Genomic DNA, 20122 nt, shown 5'->3' on the forward strand with positions numbered 1-20122 from the left:
CTGAAGTAAATAGGATGAAATTCAATAAGGACAAATGCAAAGTACTCCACTTAGGAAGGAACAATCAGTTGCATACATAGAAAATGGGAAATGACTGCCCAGGAGGAGTACAGTGGAAAGGGATCTGAAGCTAAATATGAGTCAACAGTGTAACACCGTTGCAAAAAAAAGCCAAACATCATCCTGGGGTGCATTAGCAGGAGTGTTGTAAGCAAGACACAAGAAGTAATTCTTCTGCTCTACTCTCTGCTGATTAGGCTTTAACTGGAGTATTGTGTCCAATTCTGAGTGCTACATTTCAGAAAAGATGTGGACAAACTGGAGAAAGTCCAGAGGAGAGCAACAAAAATGATGAAGGGTCTAGAAAACATGACCTATGAGGGAAGATTGAACCTATGAGGGTTTGTTTAGTCTGGAGAAGAGAAGAGTGAGGGGGGACATGATAACAGTTTTCAAGTACATAAATAGTTGTTACAAGCAGGAGGGAGAAAAATTGTTCTCTTTAACATCTGAGGATAGGACAAGAAGCAATGGGCTTAAGTTGCAGCAAGGGCGGTTTAGGTTGGACATTAGGAAAAGCCTCCTAACTGTTAGGATGGTTAAGCACTGGAATAAATTTCCTAGGGAGGTTGTGGAATCTCCATCACTGGAAATTTTTAAGAGCAGGTTAGACAAGCACCTGTCAGGGATGGTCTAGATAATACTTTCCTCTGCACTCATGGCAGGACTCTAGCCTAGGTGACCTCTTGAGGTCCCTTCCCGTTCTACAATTCCATGAGTCTTCATTTACATTTTCAAGGCTCCAGTCATGCTTGATGCGTAATTTAATTACAGGGATATATGCAATGTAAAAGGTAATGTAATAGCAAACAACAATGCTTAATTAGTTTTCATGAAGTTTAAACATCAAGCATATTCTCATATTAACACTCACACACACTTTTGATCTAGGGCCATGGCTCTCAACTTTTCCAGATTAGTGTACCCCTTTTTCAGGAGTCTGGTTTGTCTTACGTATCCCCCAAGTTTCACCTCACTTAAAAACTACTTGCTTACAAAGTCAGACATAAAAATACAAAAGTAACACAGTATGCTATTACTGAAAATTGCTTACATTCTTGTTTTTACCATATAATTACAAAATAAATCATTTGGAATATAAATATTGTAGTTACATTTCACTGTAAAGTATATAAAGCAGTATAAACAAGTCATCTGTATGAAATTTTAGTTTGTTCTGACTTCGCTAGTGCTTTTTAGGTAGCCTGTTGTAAAACTAGGCAAATATCTAAATGAGTTATGCACCCCTGAAAAACCTCTGGGTACCCCCAGAAGTACATGTACCCCTGGTTAAGAACCACTAATCTAGGGTTAAAGAGTTACAGGGATATACATAATGTAATGTGATAGCAATCTACGAATTATAGATAAGTGAAGACAATACCATTAACATTTTCTTTGAACTAAACTAACACACAAGCGAATTGGCCTGATTATACTACAATACCTTTAGACACTCCTTTGATTTCTATTAGCATATGAGTGAATTAGCCTGCAGTCCTGTCCTGAGTGGGCACCAGGGTATACAGCATCACACATGCACCCTAGAGTCATTAAATTATCTTAATAAATGCTCCTACTAACATACAACACATGGAAACATTTTCAAACTAAACGCTTACTCAGTTCACAGATAGAGGAAAGTGGGGGTTAACATTAAGTTTATGATAGAACTCTTAATGCTACCTTCACGAAGTAGTCATTGCATCTGTAGTCAATGATGTTACTAATCGGTGGCTATTCCCTGAGAAGTGACAGTAAAAAAATATATCATGGGAATCCATGTTTATTCTCTGTTAATATCTTTCATATTGAATTTGCTCTGGTTAGAAGTCAAAAGAGAATTTTTCTGTCCATGAACAAGGTCATTCTCTAATGTAACTGAATTTGCATACAGTATATCCAAGACCATTCATCTTCAGTTTTTACTGAAAAATTCTCAAGTTTCCAAAACCTATTATGCTGTTTTTACCAATTTTCAGCCGAATTTTGGAGGAAGTGTAGGAGGCAAGGGCACCATCTCCTCACACTGCCTCCTCTACTCTTCTACTTCCAAGCCCACTGAGACAGGAGAGATGGTGGCTCAGAAACCAAGATAGCCTAGGTTACCAACCTGTCATCTCTCCTTCAAGAGTGGGGAGCAGTGTCAGAAGTACCTGAAGGACTCAAGTGCTAGTTTATGTACTGTTGTCAATCCCACACCCGCCATATATACATTATCAACTCTACAGATAGTGATCAGCATTCAAAGCAAATAAAAGTGAGTGAACTACTTTTCACAGTAAAAAGGTCAAAAATGAAAAACTGTTTTTATGTTTCAGAACCTAAGTGTTTTATTGAAAGTTAAAATAAAACAACAGAATAATATTTACTCTATTTACCCAGAAAACTGTAAAGTTAATTTTTTGCAACAATTTGTACCTGTTTTTTAATTTTTATAACAATAATAAATTCCTGAGAAATTTGAAACAAAATAAAAAATGAAAATGTAGGGCCTTAGATATATTACATCTAGAGCAACCTATCAGTTAGTAGAAAAATTAGATGGTAACTGTGAGCCTCCACTTAGTACCCTAGTCTCACTGGCCTGGGTCACTAAAGCTAGTGAAGAGCTGAATGCCTAATTTCTAGGGCCTAGAAAATCAATGGAATAACTATGAGATCCACAAAGCCTGGATTAAGCACCTAGGTTCCCTATAGAATGAATGAGGAAACACAGGTGCCTAAGAATAAAATCCACAAAAGCCAGTGGGAAGCCGCCTAAACTAGCCAATGAGAGATGCCAACCTTATTGGGATGTGTCCTAAGCTCTGCCTGCTCACAAATCAGGCACCCAACTGTGGGCTACAGGGAGGTGTCTATCTCTGTTTGCGATCTGCAGCCAGGAATCCTCTTGTGGAGTCAGGCAGCTTAGGCACCTCAACTATTCTTTGCAAGAAATGCCAGTGGTGGTGCTGCTTCCCCCTTATAACTTTTATCCCAGTGGGTAGAACATTCACCCAGCATGTGGGAGACCCAGGCAGAGGGGGAAATTGAACTTGGGTACCTCACATCCTGGGGGAGTGCGCTAACCACTGGGCTAAAAGTTATAAGGGAGGTGGTATCTCCACCCCCTGGATTTTGACTGGAGCCCAATCTAGTAGGTATGTTCAGAAAAAACTTACAGGCTCATACCTTGCAGGAGGCATAGACATCTCCCACCCACCTCCACCTGGTTTATGGCTTGTGCTGGGCTTAGGTGTGAGACAGACATCTGGTTGCCTAGAGTGAAGCAGCAGTGTGCATACCCACAGGCAGAAACATAGGGGTTTTTACAGTGAAAACTCAAGCAGTGGGTGAGCGTAGGCACCTACAGAGGGCAGTAGCAGCTAAGCGGCAGTTTGTTGATCTGGGGTTTAGGCACCTAGGTATCTTTGTGGATCTGGGCCATTATACTTCCTAGAAAAAGTCAGCAGGACCTCAGCTCTTACTGTTAAATTCCAAAACATTCTTAGTTTAATTCCACAGCTCAGTGAGTTCTTCGGTGTTAAAAGGGGGGTTTAATGATGACTGAGGTACCAGAGAAAGAAAAAATGAAGGTCAAAAGATCAGCAGCATTGAAAAGCAATAGTAGTTGCCTCATGTTTTCCTTCACCAGTTGTGCAAAATCTAATTAACTCCATCAGTGGAGGTATCACTATGCTTTCTAGCTATTCAATTATTATCTGACATAGCACAGCTGTGGGCTTTTGTGCTCAGGTACTCACAGCTGTGACTCTCTGCTCTGTATCAGGGCTTTTACTTGTGGTGACTGTAGTCTTGGATTGGAGTCTATTCTTCCCATTGTTCAGTAGCTGTGGAAAGAAGATTCAAGTGGGTTCAGTTGGAGGCCCATGCTGGGCAGGACACAAGATACTTTCAAGGAAGTGGTTCTGTTTGGAGTCAAAGGTCTCACAAATATCCTAGAATTTATAATTGTGAGAAGAGCCATCTTTACTTTCTGGGTGTATTGCTGTACGATCTCCAGCCCTTGACAGTATTAACACTTCAGGGTTTCAGACAGCCACCTGCCGGGAACAGGAAGGCCTTTCTGCTCCCAAGGTGTTCTGGATTGTTTTCTTTTAATCTCCTTTGTCTGAAGCAACTGGAGATGGGACATTGGGCAGAGTGGGCCTGGGCTCTGAGCATTCTCTGTCTCAGGTGCTTGGAGTCTAACTGATTGCCATATGTGGGGTCGGAAAGGAGTTTTCCCTCAGGTCAGATTAGCAGGTGACCTTGTGGAGTTTTTCCCACCTTTCCCTTCAGTGTGTGGGGACAGGTCAATTGCCAGGTATATCTCACTTAATCATTTCCTTGCCACTGCAGGGGCCTTGATGCATCTCTGTTCCTTCTATTCTCAGCCTGTGGCGCATATCAGTGTGGTTTCCTGTGGGCTGTAATACTTTGGTCTAATTCCAGTGCTTGGGTTTAGTATGCTGGCAGGTGGCATGTGATATGCAGGAGGTCAGGCTAGATGAGCTGGTGGTCCCTTCTTACCTTAAACTCTATTACCTTGGCTAGGGAAACATTCTTAAAGTAGCTGGGGCTAGAGGGAGCGGGATCAGCCACAGGGGCTCACGAATCCAGTTTACTGTTTCAGTGAGGAGAGGAATTTGATGTGCCTAAAGAGACTATCACTATGTAGGGAAGGTCAGTCTTTTAGCTGCCAAGTTAAGGTGAAATTCAGTTCTACCAATTATTATTATTTGTATTGCATGAGCGTCTGCAAATCCCCACTGAAACTCATGTGCCATTGCACTAGGTACTCTACAAGCCCTGGAGTGCTTATCACAATCTAAAGCCCCCATCCTGAAAACACACCCACTTAACTTTACAAGCACAAGTAGTCCCATTGATTTGAGTGTGTAAGTCTTTGCCAGATTCGGGTCTAAACAGACAAGTCACATAAGGGATGGGTAAAAGTACTATCCACATTTTATGGATGGAAAAGAGGGGACAGTGAGGCACAGAGAAATTGGTTAAGAATCAGGTACTGAGTGCACAAATTGTTCTGCTGTTTCACATTTGGTTTGAGTCATGCACTTGAATTTCCCAGGACACGTGCTCCCTACAGCCCCCCTCACTCCTCCCTTCCATGTAAGTGACCCTACTTAGCCCACTCTGCCAGTTAAGTTCCTGTCTCATGCAGGGTCACCTGTCCTTAAGGGTACAGTGAGGACACTAGCAGGAAAAGTTTTCTCTCCTCTTCAGGAAATCTAGGATCACGGATAATGTGTTAGCATTTGATACAATCTGTCAGACTTTTAGGACTTCAAGTAATGTGTTAAATCTTAAACACTTTTTGTTCTCCACGTAAAAGGCTCTCATGCCTCAGCAGGCCAATGAGGCTCACTATTATATTTGCATCAGCTTCTTTACCTCATCTTACAAAATATCCATACAACCCCATTAACCAGGCTATGTGCACACATCAGCGCGCCCTGTTGGCGCGCATCACTGTGTACGAGGATGCATCCGATGAGGCGAGCCGTGGCTCACGAAAGCTCATGCTCAGGTCAATCGGTGAGTCTCTAAGGTGCCACACGCCCTCCTTTTCTTTTCACGATGTACCATGTCTCCGTAAATCGGATGCCCTCTGTCTGTGCGCCTCAACAGAGAGGATAAGAGCCGTTAAAATACATTTGCCGGTTTATGAAAAGCTTTTATCGGACTCCCCCACTTCCCTTGCTCTGTCCGCGGGTTCCCAGCCCTGGGCGCGAACGCAAACGGTTAACGCTCTCCGAAGTGGTTCTGCAGCCTGCCCCAGCCCCGCCCGGCGTCTCCGCCGTGCTATTAATACAGCAGGCACGTGCTCTGACATAGCGTTCTCCCGCAGGGAGCAGATAACTTTAATTTGCCCTTTAAACGTCCCGAGCGCCGGGCAGCCGCGCCGCCCGCCCGCCCGCGCGGCCTCTGCGGGCCAGCATGGCGGCTGTGCCCCTCTGCCCTCTGATGACTGGGGGGTTCCTGGCCAATGCCTGCGCCCCGCGGGGGACCCTCCTCTTATCGCGAGAAGCGGAGGGGATATAAGCAGGAGAGACGCTGCTCCCTTCGGAGCTGGGCGCGAGGGGCCGGCGGGGGAGGCAGCCGCAGCCAGCCGCTTGCGCGAGGGGGGCCCCTTGGGGTTTGTGTGAGCGAGTTCCAACATGACTAACCAAGCGATCAGCTTCCTCAAGGACTTCCTGGCTGGCGGGGTGGCTGCTGCTATTTCTAAGACCGCTGTCGCTCCCATAGAAAGAGTTAAACTGCTGCTGCAGGTAAGGAGGGGGACGATTTCCTTCAAGCCCCGGGCGACGGACTTTGTTTCTCGTGGGCGTGCATGGCTCGCTGGGCGTTAAAAGCCCCCTGCAACGTTAAACGCTGCTGGCGACCGTGTGAGTGGAAATCTAGCAGCGGGTTGCCTCTTATCGGTGTCGGCTCGTGATTGTCTAGAGAGCAAATCTAAATGGGGGGCGTGCTGCGGGTCGGGGCGCTGGGTGGTAATCCAGAAAAAAGATGCCGTGTATTTATTTCTGGGCGCTTGCAAGGAGTTTTCCTTCCCTGTGGGGTAGGAGCGTGAAGTTTTGACTTGCAAGCGGTGCAGGAATCTTAGTGTCAGGTGGGCACAAGCTTGAAGTGCCTAAATATGGCAACTGGCTTCGGGAGCTCTGGTTACGCAACAGCAGCACCGCTTCTTTCTCCTGGCTCCGTTTATAGCCGGGATACATGGGGACACTGAGCGCTGGGGGAAACTGGCGTCAAATCGGGCTCAATTTGTGCCAGGGCTTGGAAGTTCATAGCCCCAGCAGCTCTGGGCTTGCCCACTCAGTTATGAAAACTTTAAAAAAAAAATTGCTTGAGCTCTAGCACCTCTTTAATTACAAATTAAGCTTCAATGGGCATCACTGTTTTCAGGGGCTTGTTGGCCGGACGATAAGACCCGGGACCCAAACATGCTAAGTGTGCACTTACTATCTGACTTGCTAAGTGAAATGGAAATGTGAAACGCTAAAGCAAGGCTCTACACTTGTCTGAGACAAACACGCTTACACTTCTGTGCAATTGGATAAGCTTTCTGGAAGATGTCTTTCTGTTAAAGTTTCAGGATCCTCCTGCAAATGCCCAGCAGGTGTCTCCTCCTGTAGGCAGTTTCCTTTTGACTTAATAATGCAATGGTCCTAAAGAAACTGGGTTAAGATTGAATAAAACAGGTACAGGCTATTATGTTGAATGGTAAGGTTATGAAAAAAGGCTTCATCTAATCTTCCAGAGTAGATGAAAGATGCATGATAGATCTCATGATGAGAAGCAGGAATTTCTCAAGAACATAAGAACGGCCATACTGGGTCAGACCAATGGTCCATCTAGTCCAGTATCCTGTCTTCCAACAGTGGCCAATGCCAGATGCCTGAGAGGGAATTAACAGAACAGGGCAATTATTGAGTGATTCATCCCCTGTTGTCCACTCCCAACTTCTGGCAGTCAGAGGCCTAGGGACACCCAGAGCCTGGGGTTATGTCCCTAAACATCTTGGCTAATAGCCATTGATGGACACATCCCCCATGAACTTATCTAGTTCTTTTTTGAACCTAGTTATACTTGTTGGTACAGGAGAGTTGTGAAGGCCAAGAGTTCCACAGGTAGACTGTGTTGTGTGTAGAGTTCTTCCTTAGTTTTTTTAAAACCTGCTGCCTAGTCAATTTATTGGGTGACTCCTGGTACTGGTGATAAGTGAAGGGGTAAAGAACACTTCCTTGTTTGCTTTCTCCACACCATTTGTGATTTTTATAGACCTCTACCATATCCCCCCTTAGTCATCTCTTTGCCAAGCTGAACAGTCCCAGTCTCTTTAATTTCTGGTCATACGGAAGCTGTTCCATACCTCTAATTTTTGTGGCACTTCTCTGTACCTTTTGCAATTCTAATCTCCATCTTTTTTTGAGATGGACCAACCAGAACTGCATGTGGTATTTAAGGTGTTGGTGTACCATGGGTTTATATAGTGGTATTATATTTACTGTCTTATTTTATTCCGTTTCTTCACTTTGACAAATTGGGGTTTGTCTGATACATTGTCCAAAGTAACTGTTGCGATCTCCTCTCTGTGCCCTTCTCTCTTTCTTTCCCCCCTTCTCTCTCAGGTCCAGCATGCCAGCCAACAGATCACAGCTGACAAGCAGTACAAGGGGATCATAGACTGCGTGGTGAGGATACCCAAGGAACAGGGCATCATTTCCTTCTGGAGAGGCAACCTGGCCAATGTCATACGTTACTTCCCCACCCAGGCCCTCAACTTTGCTTTCAAGGACAAGTACAAGCAGATCTTCTTGGGGGGAGTGGACAGGCACAAGCAGTTCTGGCGCTACTTCGCAGGGAACCTGGCCTCTGGAGGTGCTGCAGGAGCCACCTCTCTGTGCTTCGTTTACCCCCTTGATTTTGCCAGGACCAGGCTGGCTGCCGACGTTGGAAAAGGGCTGAGTGAGAGGCAGTTCACAGGGCTGGGCAACTGCATTGCCAAGATCTTCAAATCTGATGGCCTCAGAGGGCTCTACCAAGGATTCAATGTGTCAGTCCAGGGCATCATTATCTACAGAGCAGCCTATTTTGGGGTCTATGACACAGCCAAGGGTAAGTGGAGGAGGAGGGAGCTGTGATTACTGAGAGATAATCCAACAAATATAAGGATGGACTGCTCCAGTGCACCCTACCTTGGGCATTGGCTCTCAGGACTTAGCTAAACTGTAGCTTTGTTTAAATTTTATATAATGGATTATAAATATTACAGCACACTCTTGAAATTCCATCCTGTCTGTTTTGGTTGATTCCCTCACATCAGGCTTTTGTTTTTGCAAACTCAGAGCCTCTTAAAACTGAGTTTGTAATTTCATTCTCATTCCAGCATGGTCATTTTTGTGTAGTTTGTTGAATTGGGTTATAAGAAGTCTAAATCCTCATACTACTACTGTAGTGCAGTTCTGCAAGGAAGCTGTTATGGTCAAGGTTAAATGTTCTAAAATCTAACTCTTGACTGACGTTTAAATGGCTGGACTGAATGAAGACTGATGATACTGAGCAAGATATAGCTGAAGGAATTGGCTGTGGGGAAAAGTCCCCTCGACTTACCATTGATCAGAATCTGTGAATGGGTGGAGTCTGGGGTAGGAATGATTCTCTCCCCCACCCCCCCAACTGACATTGTTAAATTACTCTTGACAGGTATGATGCCTGATCCCAAGAACGTGCACATCATAGTGAGTTGGATGATTGCCCAGTCAGTCACTGCTGTAGCGGGGCTGGTGTCCTACCCTTTTGACACTGTCCGACGTAGGATGATGATGCAGTCTGGCCGAAAGGGAGGTAAGAACAGGTCTTTGCCTGTAGTGGCCTAGCTGAAGAGATTATCTCCCCAGCAGGACATGGCCAAAATTTAGGGCATTATATATGCTACAGAAAATCTGACCTTTTTCTAATAAAATAACATTGGAATAAATGGGTCCTCACTATATCTGATTGGCCTTTCAGATTGTTGTGAAGCACTTTGATAGAGCTGCATTTTTTGTTGTTGTTAATGTATTTGTACTAATTTAAAATGTTCTTGGGAGCACACTTCTAATTGATGGAATTGCCTGTATGATTCAACAGTTTCTGATGTGTACCTTCTTGTCTCCACAGCTGATATTATGTACAAGGGCACAATTGATTGCTGGAAGAAGATAGCTAAAGATGAAGGAGCCAAAGCTTTCTTCAAAGGTGCCTGGTCCAATGTGTTGAGAGGCATGGGCGGTGCTTTTGTATTAGTATTGTATGATGAGATCAAGAAATTTGTCTAAAGTAAATAAAACTCTTCTGTTCAGTTGTGTAATATACTACTTGTGGTTTAATGGACAACAAAATATTTCCTAGGGAAATTGAGATGGCTGTCATGGGGTAAATCCAGTTCAGAGAAGAATGCATAATTGTTTAATGGTTGTCTATTGATTCATAGTTAAATTTTGACTGAAAAGTCCTCATATTTGTATTGGAACCTGTGCAGATATTTAATATATACGCTATCACTAATATACTTATTCCTATGACTAGAGTGCATTTCTTGATGATTTGGTGGCTTACATGCTAGCTATTAAAATAGAGTTCACCTTATTAGATTTTTAAAAAAAACAAGTCAAGATCAAGTACTTATTTGTATTAAAGTGAATGTCTCTAGCTACTCAAGCATCAGGGCATTCAAAACACATAGATGAAGAGCATGCCTGTCCTATGAGGCTGGACTTTTTAAAAATCTGATATTAAAGTGAAAAAAGCATGTTTACAGATAGATACTATCTGTAAGCACCAGGAAATATGTTTTCAATCACTGCTGTCTCCCTAAATTAGCCCTCCCTTAAAATAGATGAGGTTCTCAATTCTTCCTAATATTTCAACAAATGTTGAAAGACTGAAATACTCTCTTCAAGATTAAGTGCCACATATATCTTTACAAAAAGCAAAATTGTCTGATCAATTATACTTAATGTTCAATTGAACTGAAATTAAATCAGTGTTTTAATCATATTCAGTTACTTGTTTTCCTGTTCTGTTTACACTACTGCTTCATTCATGTACTCTGATTGTAGTTTAGTACATGAGTACACTTCAGACAGTAATATCCACACCCACTATTAATAATAGTCAATGTAAAAAACCTGTTTTAGTATGAAGCATTGGTATGATTTTAACCCTAAAATACTGTACTAGTAATGCTGTAGTGATGATACTAGAGATAGTGACAATTTAAATAATTTGGTTCAGTAGTTTATAATTTTCCTGAAAATTTACCCTGAAATGCAATTCTCTCAGCATTATTCCCAACTAATTGTAACCCTTTTGCAGGGAAGGAGAGATGGAAGTGGTGGTGGACAAATCTATCTGGCAGTTTGAGTTAATCTTAGAATTTGTATGTGCTGAATTGAAACTGCAGATATGGTGTATAGATAATGCTCAATGAGAAATAAGCGGTGTTCTACATTTGAAAGTAAGTGCCTGGGCAAGGACTAATAATTTAAGACTGTATACATGTGCATATTCTAGTGACCTAAATGCACTGTCTGACAATGGCCATGTAGCAAGATGGGGGTTAGACTTTCAAGACAGGGGGACTTTTTTTAATTGCCAAGTGAAGCAAAGACTGACATACTTGATTTGTACTTGTCATATCTTAAAATTGGGATGTTAAATACAATGTTCAATACTCCTTTGTAAAATTAAGTGCAAAAAAGTCTGCTAGAACTTGCTATGCTGCAAAGCTATATAACATAGATATTTTTGTAGTAACAGGTGTGTGTGAGAATGGATTTGAGGTAGGTATGTTTGGTACAGAGCTAATTAATCTTGGGAAGCTAGGCATTTCCCTCTTAAATGTAAACAGTAAAGTAGGTCTCTCATTGTGTGACCTCTAATAAGTCACCTTACCTCTATGCCTCCACGAACCTTAATGAAAAATGGAAGAAAAGCATCTCGGTCAAAATCACCAACTGCATCTGAACTGTCCTGTATATTTACTCATCCAAAATTCCTGAACTGTTTGGTTAAGGGTTAATCCTTGACATTTAGTGTTTAAACTTTTGGACATTAGGTGCATTTTATATGGCCCATCACCCACAAGCTTTGGTCACCCTGAAGGAGTTAGAAATCACTTTAGTCTATAAATAACCTACATTCTGTAGAGAGCTAGTGCTATCAGCTCTCATGCTCTTGGAACTAATACACCCAAGGCTTGTTATACTCAACAGATTTTGCTGTTTTTCTGCTGCAAACTAGAACGGTGCTGCTGATGCTCATCTTTGATGTCCTAATTTCTGAAGACTCTCCCTTGATTTCAAAACAAACTGTCTTTGTCCCTTGATGAGATTTATTCTTAATTAGGAACTGGGCATTAAAACTTATTTCAAAGTTGCACTTCAGCTTTTTAAGTTTATTTAAAATTCAAAATAAAACCTAGTTTTCAGTCTTGGTCCCAGAGGCCTATAGTGGGAAAAAATTGAACCTGCACTTCACTATTGGCATAACTCTCTGGTGCTAGTAACCACCATAGACCAAGGTTATACCTTGTAGATCCTGCCATCTCATGCTCATCCCACAAGTGGGTGATGCTTAGACCACCACCACTACTTTTCCCAAATCTTGCCTCTGGACCTAAAAGGCCAGGGGCCAGAAAGAACAGAGGGATATCTGCACCCCACAAAGAGTAAAAATGTTGCAGCATCCAAACACCTCTCCCCACATCTTGTGTCCGGAGCAATAACAACCTGATCCACCCTAGCTGGTGTCCAATGAGGTGGCTTCCTCCTCTGCTCTAGTGTTTGCTAATTCCCCCCTCTACTGGAGACTGGCCACAGACTCAGACAACTCTCTCTGCTTTGGTTACACGGGTCATATTTTCAAGCTTTTCTTTTTGAAAGCTGAAAGTTAGAAATGAGGGCATTTTATTCAAAATGAAAGTTGAGATTCTGACATTCTCAAATAAGGCTGGAAGCAGAGACTAGATTTCATGTAATTTGCCCATTTTAAATTGTCTGATGCTATGGTTTATAAGCAGCACTTGTTTCCCAAATCAGATAGGGCTTCAGTTTTTGCAAGAGAATATTAACAGGAAAGAGTGAAGATACTGTCTGGAAAATATTCAGACTTCAAGCAACAAATTTATAATTTGGGGAGGTGTTGAGAGTTCTGCATAGGCACCAAACAAAAAATGTTGTTTTGGCTGCTGTTAAATAAAAATGCACTGTGCATACAATTAAAGTTTCAGATACTTTACACTCCTACAGAAAGTCTAAAATTATTACAATACTCATCTTTGTGCTATATATAAACAAAATGGTAGTTTGAAGAGAAGCACATGGCTCAGCTACTTTACCTTTAATTCATAATTTGAGAACAAGACAACAGGAAATGTTTGTCAACTGTTCTTATATTATTAGAAGGAATAGGGAAAGAATCAGCTTTCGAGAGGAAAAAACAGCCACTTTCTTCCAAAAGGAAAAGGGAAGATTTTCTGAGGAGATAAAGTGGAAGAGACTATCTAGTAAAGAGAAAAGGAATACTTGTGGCACCTTAGAGACTAACAAATTTATTTGAGCATAAGCTTTCGTGAGCTACAGCTCACTCTAGTAAAGAACACTGAAAATGAGGTGAAAGTCTATAAATATCCCAAGGCAAGAGGATTTTCAACTAATGGCCCAGGACCACAGATGTCTGGGTCATAACTGAAAATTTCAAAGTAAAAAAAAAAAAAAATCCCTAACAATCTCAGAGAAGTCTAAGAAGAACATATGGTTTCCTTCATCAATGAATGAAGGGAAGTTATATGGAGAGATACTACCAAGGAGGTAGCCATCAGGAGGGAAAAATTCCCTTTGGGATGAAAAGGGAATTACATTTAAACTGCCTGACAGGCTTATTACCCAGGAGCTGTCAATAAACCTGGTTTTAAAAACAATCATCCATGAGTGAGAAAGAACCACAAAGCTCACCTTTGATGCACTTTTGCACCCCCCCATTTCACTAGCTAAACTGTGATAAACAGCCAATTTCTCTCAGTGTCCTTTACAATTGCTGGATAATAAACTAACATAAAATGCTCTAAGAAGCTTATGCAATGATGAACAGAATTTACAATAGGCGTGACATACAAAACTGACAAACTCCCCATACCAAATTAAATCTGAGCAGCTGGGATGATTAAAACTAAGCCTGTTTTGTTAGTTTCTTCAGAGAAAAGAATTGCTATAGGAACGCTTAAAAGTGCATAGTGTAACCTTGATACTGTAGTTTATTTGTGTCTCATTCAAAAATAAAGACTTTAAATGGTGAATAATTTTAATCAGCACAGTTATACAAATAATTACAGCAGTACTATTCAAAGAACGTTACAGTCAAAGAAAGAACAATAATTTCAATTATAGCTTTTTTCTATACTACTGTTTAAAGTTAAAAACTGTTTGAACATTGTCAAGCATATAAAAATTTAATCCACAAAAGTCAGCAGGTTCAGAGGTAAAGCTTCTTTAACCAATACAGTTGTCAAGTTATCAGAGAGGACAAAAGAAACTAGATGATCCTGTGTGCCAAATGTATCACAATATTAAATATTCAAAAACTTATGCCATTGTGCTAAACATGGAGGGAGAAAATGGATCTTACTTTTGTAGGTCTAGGTCACAACACTATTTAACAAAACTTTGTTTAATAGAAAGACCCCCCCCAATATTTCTGCCATAAGGGAGTCAGGACAACAAGCAGAAGTACAGTAGTAACTATGGATAGCAGATCATAATTCATGCTCTTTATGAAAGAAAATCCTGCGGCCAGTGACCAAAACACCTGTTGCAGTTTAGATATGGAACTGAACTACATGACATACTGCCTTCCATTACCACTTCCATAATATCTTACACGTATTATGTAACTGGAAACTGGTGCTAAGGTTGGTCTGAAAACTACTAAAGAGATCTAGTATAAAACATAACATTAAAAATATAAGTTAAAATGCAAAACTTCAGATTTATCCTTGTATTCTACTTTGTCCTCTTTTCTAATCCTGGTTGATAACATCCAAGTTTTGAGAGATACTATCTACTAAATTTGTTTCCCAAAGCTCCATGTCTGTTCCCACCAATGAGCCAGGGCAGAGAGCTGCAAGTAGTGCCACCACTAAAGGCAATGGCTATTAAGCCAGTTTGGGGAGTAGTTGAATTTTCTGTTTTTATTGGACCTCACATTAGAATTTCACTTCACATTTATTCTCCTATCCAACAAACATTTCCACCCAGTACAGCAGGTTCTTCCCCCCCCCCTCATGTGTAGGTCCATAAGTCAGGAAAAGACATCATCTCTGACCCAGAATGAACACCATTTCTTTATTCAGCTAGAATGATCTGCAATAGTTGCAGAACAAGACACTTCCTGCATCCTCAACGTTTTAGCTCACTCACATGAAAGGAAGTGGTACTGCTGTGCAACCAGAATGACTTTGTTGCTGCTACAAGGTAGATTTCCTCCGCTATTCTGTACAACAAATTCAGATATTTATATACCCTCTTCCTGCATCAGTAAGAAATAAAACATAGATCTACTTTTTATCAAAAACATTCCCATAAACTGTAATAAAAAGAAAACCCTTTGAGCCATGACCTAGAAGTTCTGAAGACGAAACAAGGATGAAAAATTAGGACCATTTACAAACTAAGCACATGCTTGAAAATTTATTGCAATTTAAAAAATTAAAATTAAAAATTTCAATTTTTACATCTTGGATCCAAAGTGCAGCAATTCCATCCTTCACAAGTGTGAACTTCATTTGTGCTTTGCAAATAAAAATAATTTGCAATTTCAATTTTCACCTCTCTCTTATAAATACATCCTCTTTCAGGAAACACTGATTAAATTGAAATTGTCCATTTAAAACCAATTTACAAGAAATTACACCACACTGCAGTGCACTTTAATCAGCAAACAATGACGACATTTTCTTGCACCAAGATAATCTACAAAAGCAATAGAAATACAAGTCTGGTGATCAAGTAAGAACTCTGGGCAAAGTAGAAATAATTTATAACCAAGCAGCACGAACATTAGTGGGCTTAGGTCTCCGTAATGCCCCACTAGATGAATCAGAAACTGGTCTCTCAGTCCTATGACTGACTGCACTGGATGCGCTAGATGCTCTTGACGCTCCTCCTATTAGAAAGTATAAGGAGAAAATATATATTAACAAATTATATTGTTATTTTGGATGCTTGGATAAGGTAGGAGGCTCTATTGCTTCCTTTCCCCCCCCATACCACCCAAAGAACTGTTGTCATGGTTGTTCTAGAGTTTGGGGGCCAATCCAGACCAATGAGGGGATGTGTCCCTGCCTGGTCTGTAAACCTGGGTGCCTCAAAAGGCTTTATTGCTGTAGCTCCAAACCTGGGCTGCTCACAATCAGCTTACTAGCATGCAGGTCACACCCTAAGTGGCTGTGTGCTATATAGCTCTGGTTCAGCAGCTCTGACCTCAGCAGCCTCTCTACAGACCCTGCCCCCCAGCTTCCACCAGACTTGGTGACAACAAACAAGAATATGATCCCAATATACTCCCAGTTCCAAATTTCCCTAAATTGCCCTTGCCTGGACAACTCAGAGAAATAATTAGATTCGTTGCTCTTGTAAAGAGACAAAACTACATCACATCTTATTAACGTAACTAGGGCCAAATACACCCCTTCCTTTAAACACAGCACTGTGTTTATGGTAAAAATGGAATACATTTATTAACAAAATATACATGGGATTTAGTGAGTTCAAGTAAAAGGAATGAAGATAGAAAGTTACAAGTAAAAAACAAAACACTTCTAACTGTCTAAAACTTAATCTGGCAAGATACAGGCTTTGTTCAAGATGGTTGTTCTGATCAGTCATTCTTTTCCCCACCCCTGGCTGACTTTCCCTCAGTCAGAACTTTCCATAAGAGTACAAGGTGCCGACTTCCCTTGTCAGCTTCCCTTGTTGTCTTAGGTGAAAGATCTTTGCCGAAGCAGGTTGCTCACCTTCATTCAGTTCCCAGAGACTTCAACTCCTTGTTGGTTGAAGGACCCATCTTTCTTAGCTCACAAGAGCTGTTCCCTGGTGTCTGTTTAGTGATGGATGCCAAAGATGGCTTCTGTCTTTGCTTATATCTTTCAAAATTCCATGACTATTTCAAGAGGCAGGATAACCTCATGCGGTTCTTCCCTTCCTGAGGGCTTCCCATTCCCTTGTATGATTTCAATGAAAATGGATCTTCTATTGTTCCTGATTCCACCATGCTTAATTTACATAAGTAAATATAGCTGACATTTCCTCCTGTCTGGGCAGACTATACCGCCTAATATCAATGAGTACCCATAATTCCTTACACAGTGTTAATACATACATTTCACAATGATATTAATCACATGTGTAATTAGTTTTCAGAAAGACCTTGCTCTATACACTTTTATAATACAGTAATATTGTATGCAATCAGTTAGTTCAATTGCTTATCACTTGAGGTTCAGCCTCCCTCTCTCTTCATAGCTCAGATAAAGTTCCTCTTCCCTGCTGGGGCTGCAGCCATGCTGTCTCTTCCCCCACTTGTTAGCTTGATAGCTTTGTTTAGCTGGTATGCAAATGTGCCTCCACTGTGTTTGCCTGACAGCCAATCTGGAATAGACATGCTGACCCCCAACTACCTGTGAGCTTTGATGGTTGTTTATTGCACATGTAAATTGCAGTCTCACTGTCTCTGATCAACCCTTCTTCATTTGTATTCAAGACCTGGGCAGACCTGTTTACAATTCCCCTGAACTGCCTTGTTTAAACACACTATAGTCAGAACTCCAGCAGCGTTGCCAACCCTCACCGCTGGAAAATCATGGGTCAGACCCCCACAAAAATCATGAGATTAAGGAAAACTCCTCATGATTTTTAAGCCAATGAAATGTGGGTTCTCTTTATTTTCCTTTTGGTTTCTGAGCCTTTGAAGTGCTCTCAGATCACACATCTGGCTGACAGCAGGAGCCCCAGCCACCCAGGTCTGACGGCAGAAGCCTCTCCTTGCAGGAGTCCTGTGAGGAGCGGCTCCCGCTATCAGCCCTGGGGTGGGCTGACAGTGGGAGCTCCGGCCGCCCAGGGAGGGCTGGCAGCGATTTTGAAATAAAATTACGAAGGCTGATTCATGATCATGGGCTAGAACCCTCAAATGTCAGGGTTTTGTCCCCCTCCCCAGCAAACCTGACATTTGAGAGTTCTGTCGCAAGATCATGTGTCAGGCTTCATTTTACTTAGAAATCACATCTCTTGCAATTAATTTGTGAGAGTTGGCGTGTCTGAAACCCATCCCATACGTACACCATAGAAGAGAATTAATGATCAGTAAGTTATTTGTTTTCAAATTATACCCCAACAAGCCATATTTTGAGCAAAGATGTGTGTGCAGGGTATGAATAAAGGGGTTCTCACTGTCATAAATGTCATTGCCATGTTTGCTGCAGACCCTCCCAATAAATTAAAAACAAACCTAAAATGGTTTGAGTAGTTTAGAAGTAGTCTGGACAAAGCATTCAAGAATACAGTAGAACCTCATAGTTACAAATAACCTCAGGAATGGAGGTTATTTGAATTCTGAAATGTTCACAACTCTGAACAAAACATTATGGTTTCTCTTTCAAAAGTTTACAACGGACCATAGACTTAATACAGATTTGAAACTTCACTATGCAGAAGAAGAATGCTGCTTTCCCTTTTTTTTTTTTTTTTAGTAGTTTATGTTTAATACAGTATTATACTGTATTTGCCTTTTTTTCGTCTCTGCTTCTGCCCGATTGTGTACTTCTGGTTCCAAATGAGGTCTGTGGTTGACTGGTCAGTTTGTAACTCCGGTGACTGTAACTCTGAGGTTCTACTGAATGTTGTAGATAATCTTGCTGATGCAAAACTGTTTAACAAGAGGAGTTCTTAGAAATTAGATATGGTAAAGAGTAATCATACAAATAATTCATAGTTAATTTATTTTTACATATGAAGAAAACGATTTATTGTTCTTAAAGAAAACTACTGAAGGTTCTTCCATTGTAACAGGAGTGAGAAAAATGGCTCTGTGTGCAAAAATAAAGTAGAATGCACACAAATGCCATACCAGGTCCACTTACTTGAAGAGCTAAGCTGGCTTAGAGCAGACTTTCCTCGTCTTGTGGATGGTGAAGAACTTAGATAACCCATATGGCGCTGATAGTCCATCAACTGTTCAGAACGCTTCATACCAGCTGTTGGTTTCACTGCTTCCAGTCTCTTTAGAAGAGCCTTAATTTAAAAAAGCCAGTTTTGGTTAAAGAAGCAATAAAGAAAATATGCACAAACAAACTAATTTATATTTGTATAAATCACAATAGCCCACAACTGAAGTGTGATCTATAACTCTACACTCAATACAGTTAATTACCAGTGAAGGGATTCAATGTTATTCCACCCTTGGGTCCATTTTTTCCCTCCTCACTCTTTTAGTTAAGCATATATTAAACTCAAATACTACATTTATTTTAAGTCCCTAAATTGTGTTTTGCACTGCACACTATATACAAAATGAGTGTCTGTATAGCCATTTAACTGTACTTTGTGTTTCTCAAAAACAAAATTAAATAAATCTATCATTACATGGGGGAGGTAAAAATAGTGTGATTGTTTCAGATTAGTTTTCCAGTGAGTGGCATAAGCAGTCATGGAATGTCAGCTATGTCAGTCTAAGTGCAATAAATCCATAAACATACTATAGTTTGCATATGGGAACCTGCATTGAAAGAGAGTGCAAGAGAGAAAGGACAAGTAGTTTTGGCTTAGATGTAGTATGTCATGTGTTTGTATCATGTGCCAGTCTGTTCATCATCAAATGGAAATACCTAGGTAAGCAAAAGTCAAAGGAAGGACTTTGGCTAGAAATAGCTCCTGCTTAAAGCCAGTTGCAAAACATGAAATGTTAAACTAGTCTCTAAATGTTAGATCCAACTTTGTACATATGGTTTTATCGCCATCTCCTACACAGCTGCATAATTTTTGACATGTGGCAGGAATTATAAATTGATCATTCACTAATCCTGAAACTTTAAATTGTAATTTCTCAAAATGTTTAATGAATCAGTCTATACAGGCAGGCTAATCTAATGAACTGATATTCTTCTGTTAAAAGACAAACATGCTATGAATTTACATTCCAATTACTGTATAAGGTCTTTGTACAATTTACATACCAGGAACATCACAGTAAACTTCAAGTATGCCTTATACTGCATAATGATTGTTTATCTACTGGATATGCCCACACTACTCAAGAGTTGAAGGAAACATATAGGTTTGGTTTTAACATACACATTTGATACATAAAAATGCAATCAAGCTGCGATGCACATGTTCAGAAAGGGATGGAGCTCCCATTACAGAAGCAAAAAAGCCAATAATTTTAAAACATGCCTCTTTCACAAGTAAGAAAGATGTTATTTTAAAAAAAAATTAAAATGAAGACAGATGAACATTATTGG

The 20122-nt window shown here is 40.9% G+C and overlaps 2 protein-coding genes across 3 annotated transcripts in view; one reads left to right on the forward strand and one right to left on the reverse strand.

The window, feature by feature from the left end:
* The first annotated feature begins 5969 nt into the window (after positions 1 to 5969).
* Positions 5970 to 9921, forward strand: SLC25A4 (solute carrier family 25 member 4). The gene is made up of 4 exons (XM_073341801.2): positions 5970 to 6335; positions 8199 to 8685; positions 9274 to 9414; positions 9730 to 9921. The coding sequence occupies exons 1-4, from the start codon at positions 6225 to 6227 to the stop codon at positions 9885 to 9887; spliced, it is 897 nt and encodes a 298-aa protein (XP_073197902.1). The 5' UTR covers positions 5970 to 6224; the 3' UTR covers positions 9888 to 9921.
* A 3925-nt stretch (positions 9922 to 13846) lies between these two features.
* Positions 13847 to 20122, reverse strand: part of CFAP97 (cilia and flagella associated protein 97) — a 50426-nt gene continuing 44150 nt past the window's right edge. For both annotated transcript variants that reach the window (XM_073341799.2, XM_073341800.2), the window contains exons 5-6: positions 18743 to 18893; positions 13847 to 15771 (exon numbers count right to left, since the gene is read on the reverse strand). In XM_073341799.2, coding sequence (XP_073197900.1) covers positions 15644 to 15771; positions 18743 to 18893 — 279 coding nt within the window. In that variant the 3' untranslated portion in view covers positions 13847 to 15643. The remainder of the gene's footprint in view (positions 15772 to 18742; positions 18894 to 20122) is intronic.

Source organism: Lepidochelys kempii, chromosome 4, assembly GCF_965140285.1.
Source record: "Lepidochelys kempii isolate rLepKem1 chromosome 4, rLepKem1.hap1, whole genome shotgun sequence".
Lineage (NCBI taxonomy): Eukaryota > Metazoa > Chordata > Testudines > Cheloniidae > Lepidochelys > Lepidochelys kempii.

What these genes read in the sequence shown, in the direction of transcription:
- SLC25A4 (XM_073341801.2), top strand. Translation starts at nt 6,225, where the DNA reads ATGACTAACCAAGCGATCAGCTTCCTCAAGGACTTCCTGGCTGGCGGG. An exon ending in GAGTTAAACTGCTGCTGCAG is followed by an intron (nt 6,336 to 8,198) that starts GTAAGGAGGGGG and finishes CTTCTCTCTCAG; the next exon opens with GTCCAGCATGCCAGCCAACA. An exon ending in GCAGTCTGGCCGAAAGGGAG is followed by an intron (nt 9,415 to 9,729) that starts GTAAGAACAGGT and finishes TTGTCTCCACAG; the next exon opens with CTGATATTATGTACAAGGGC.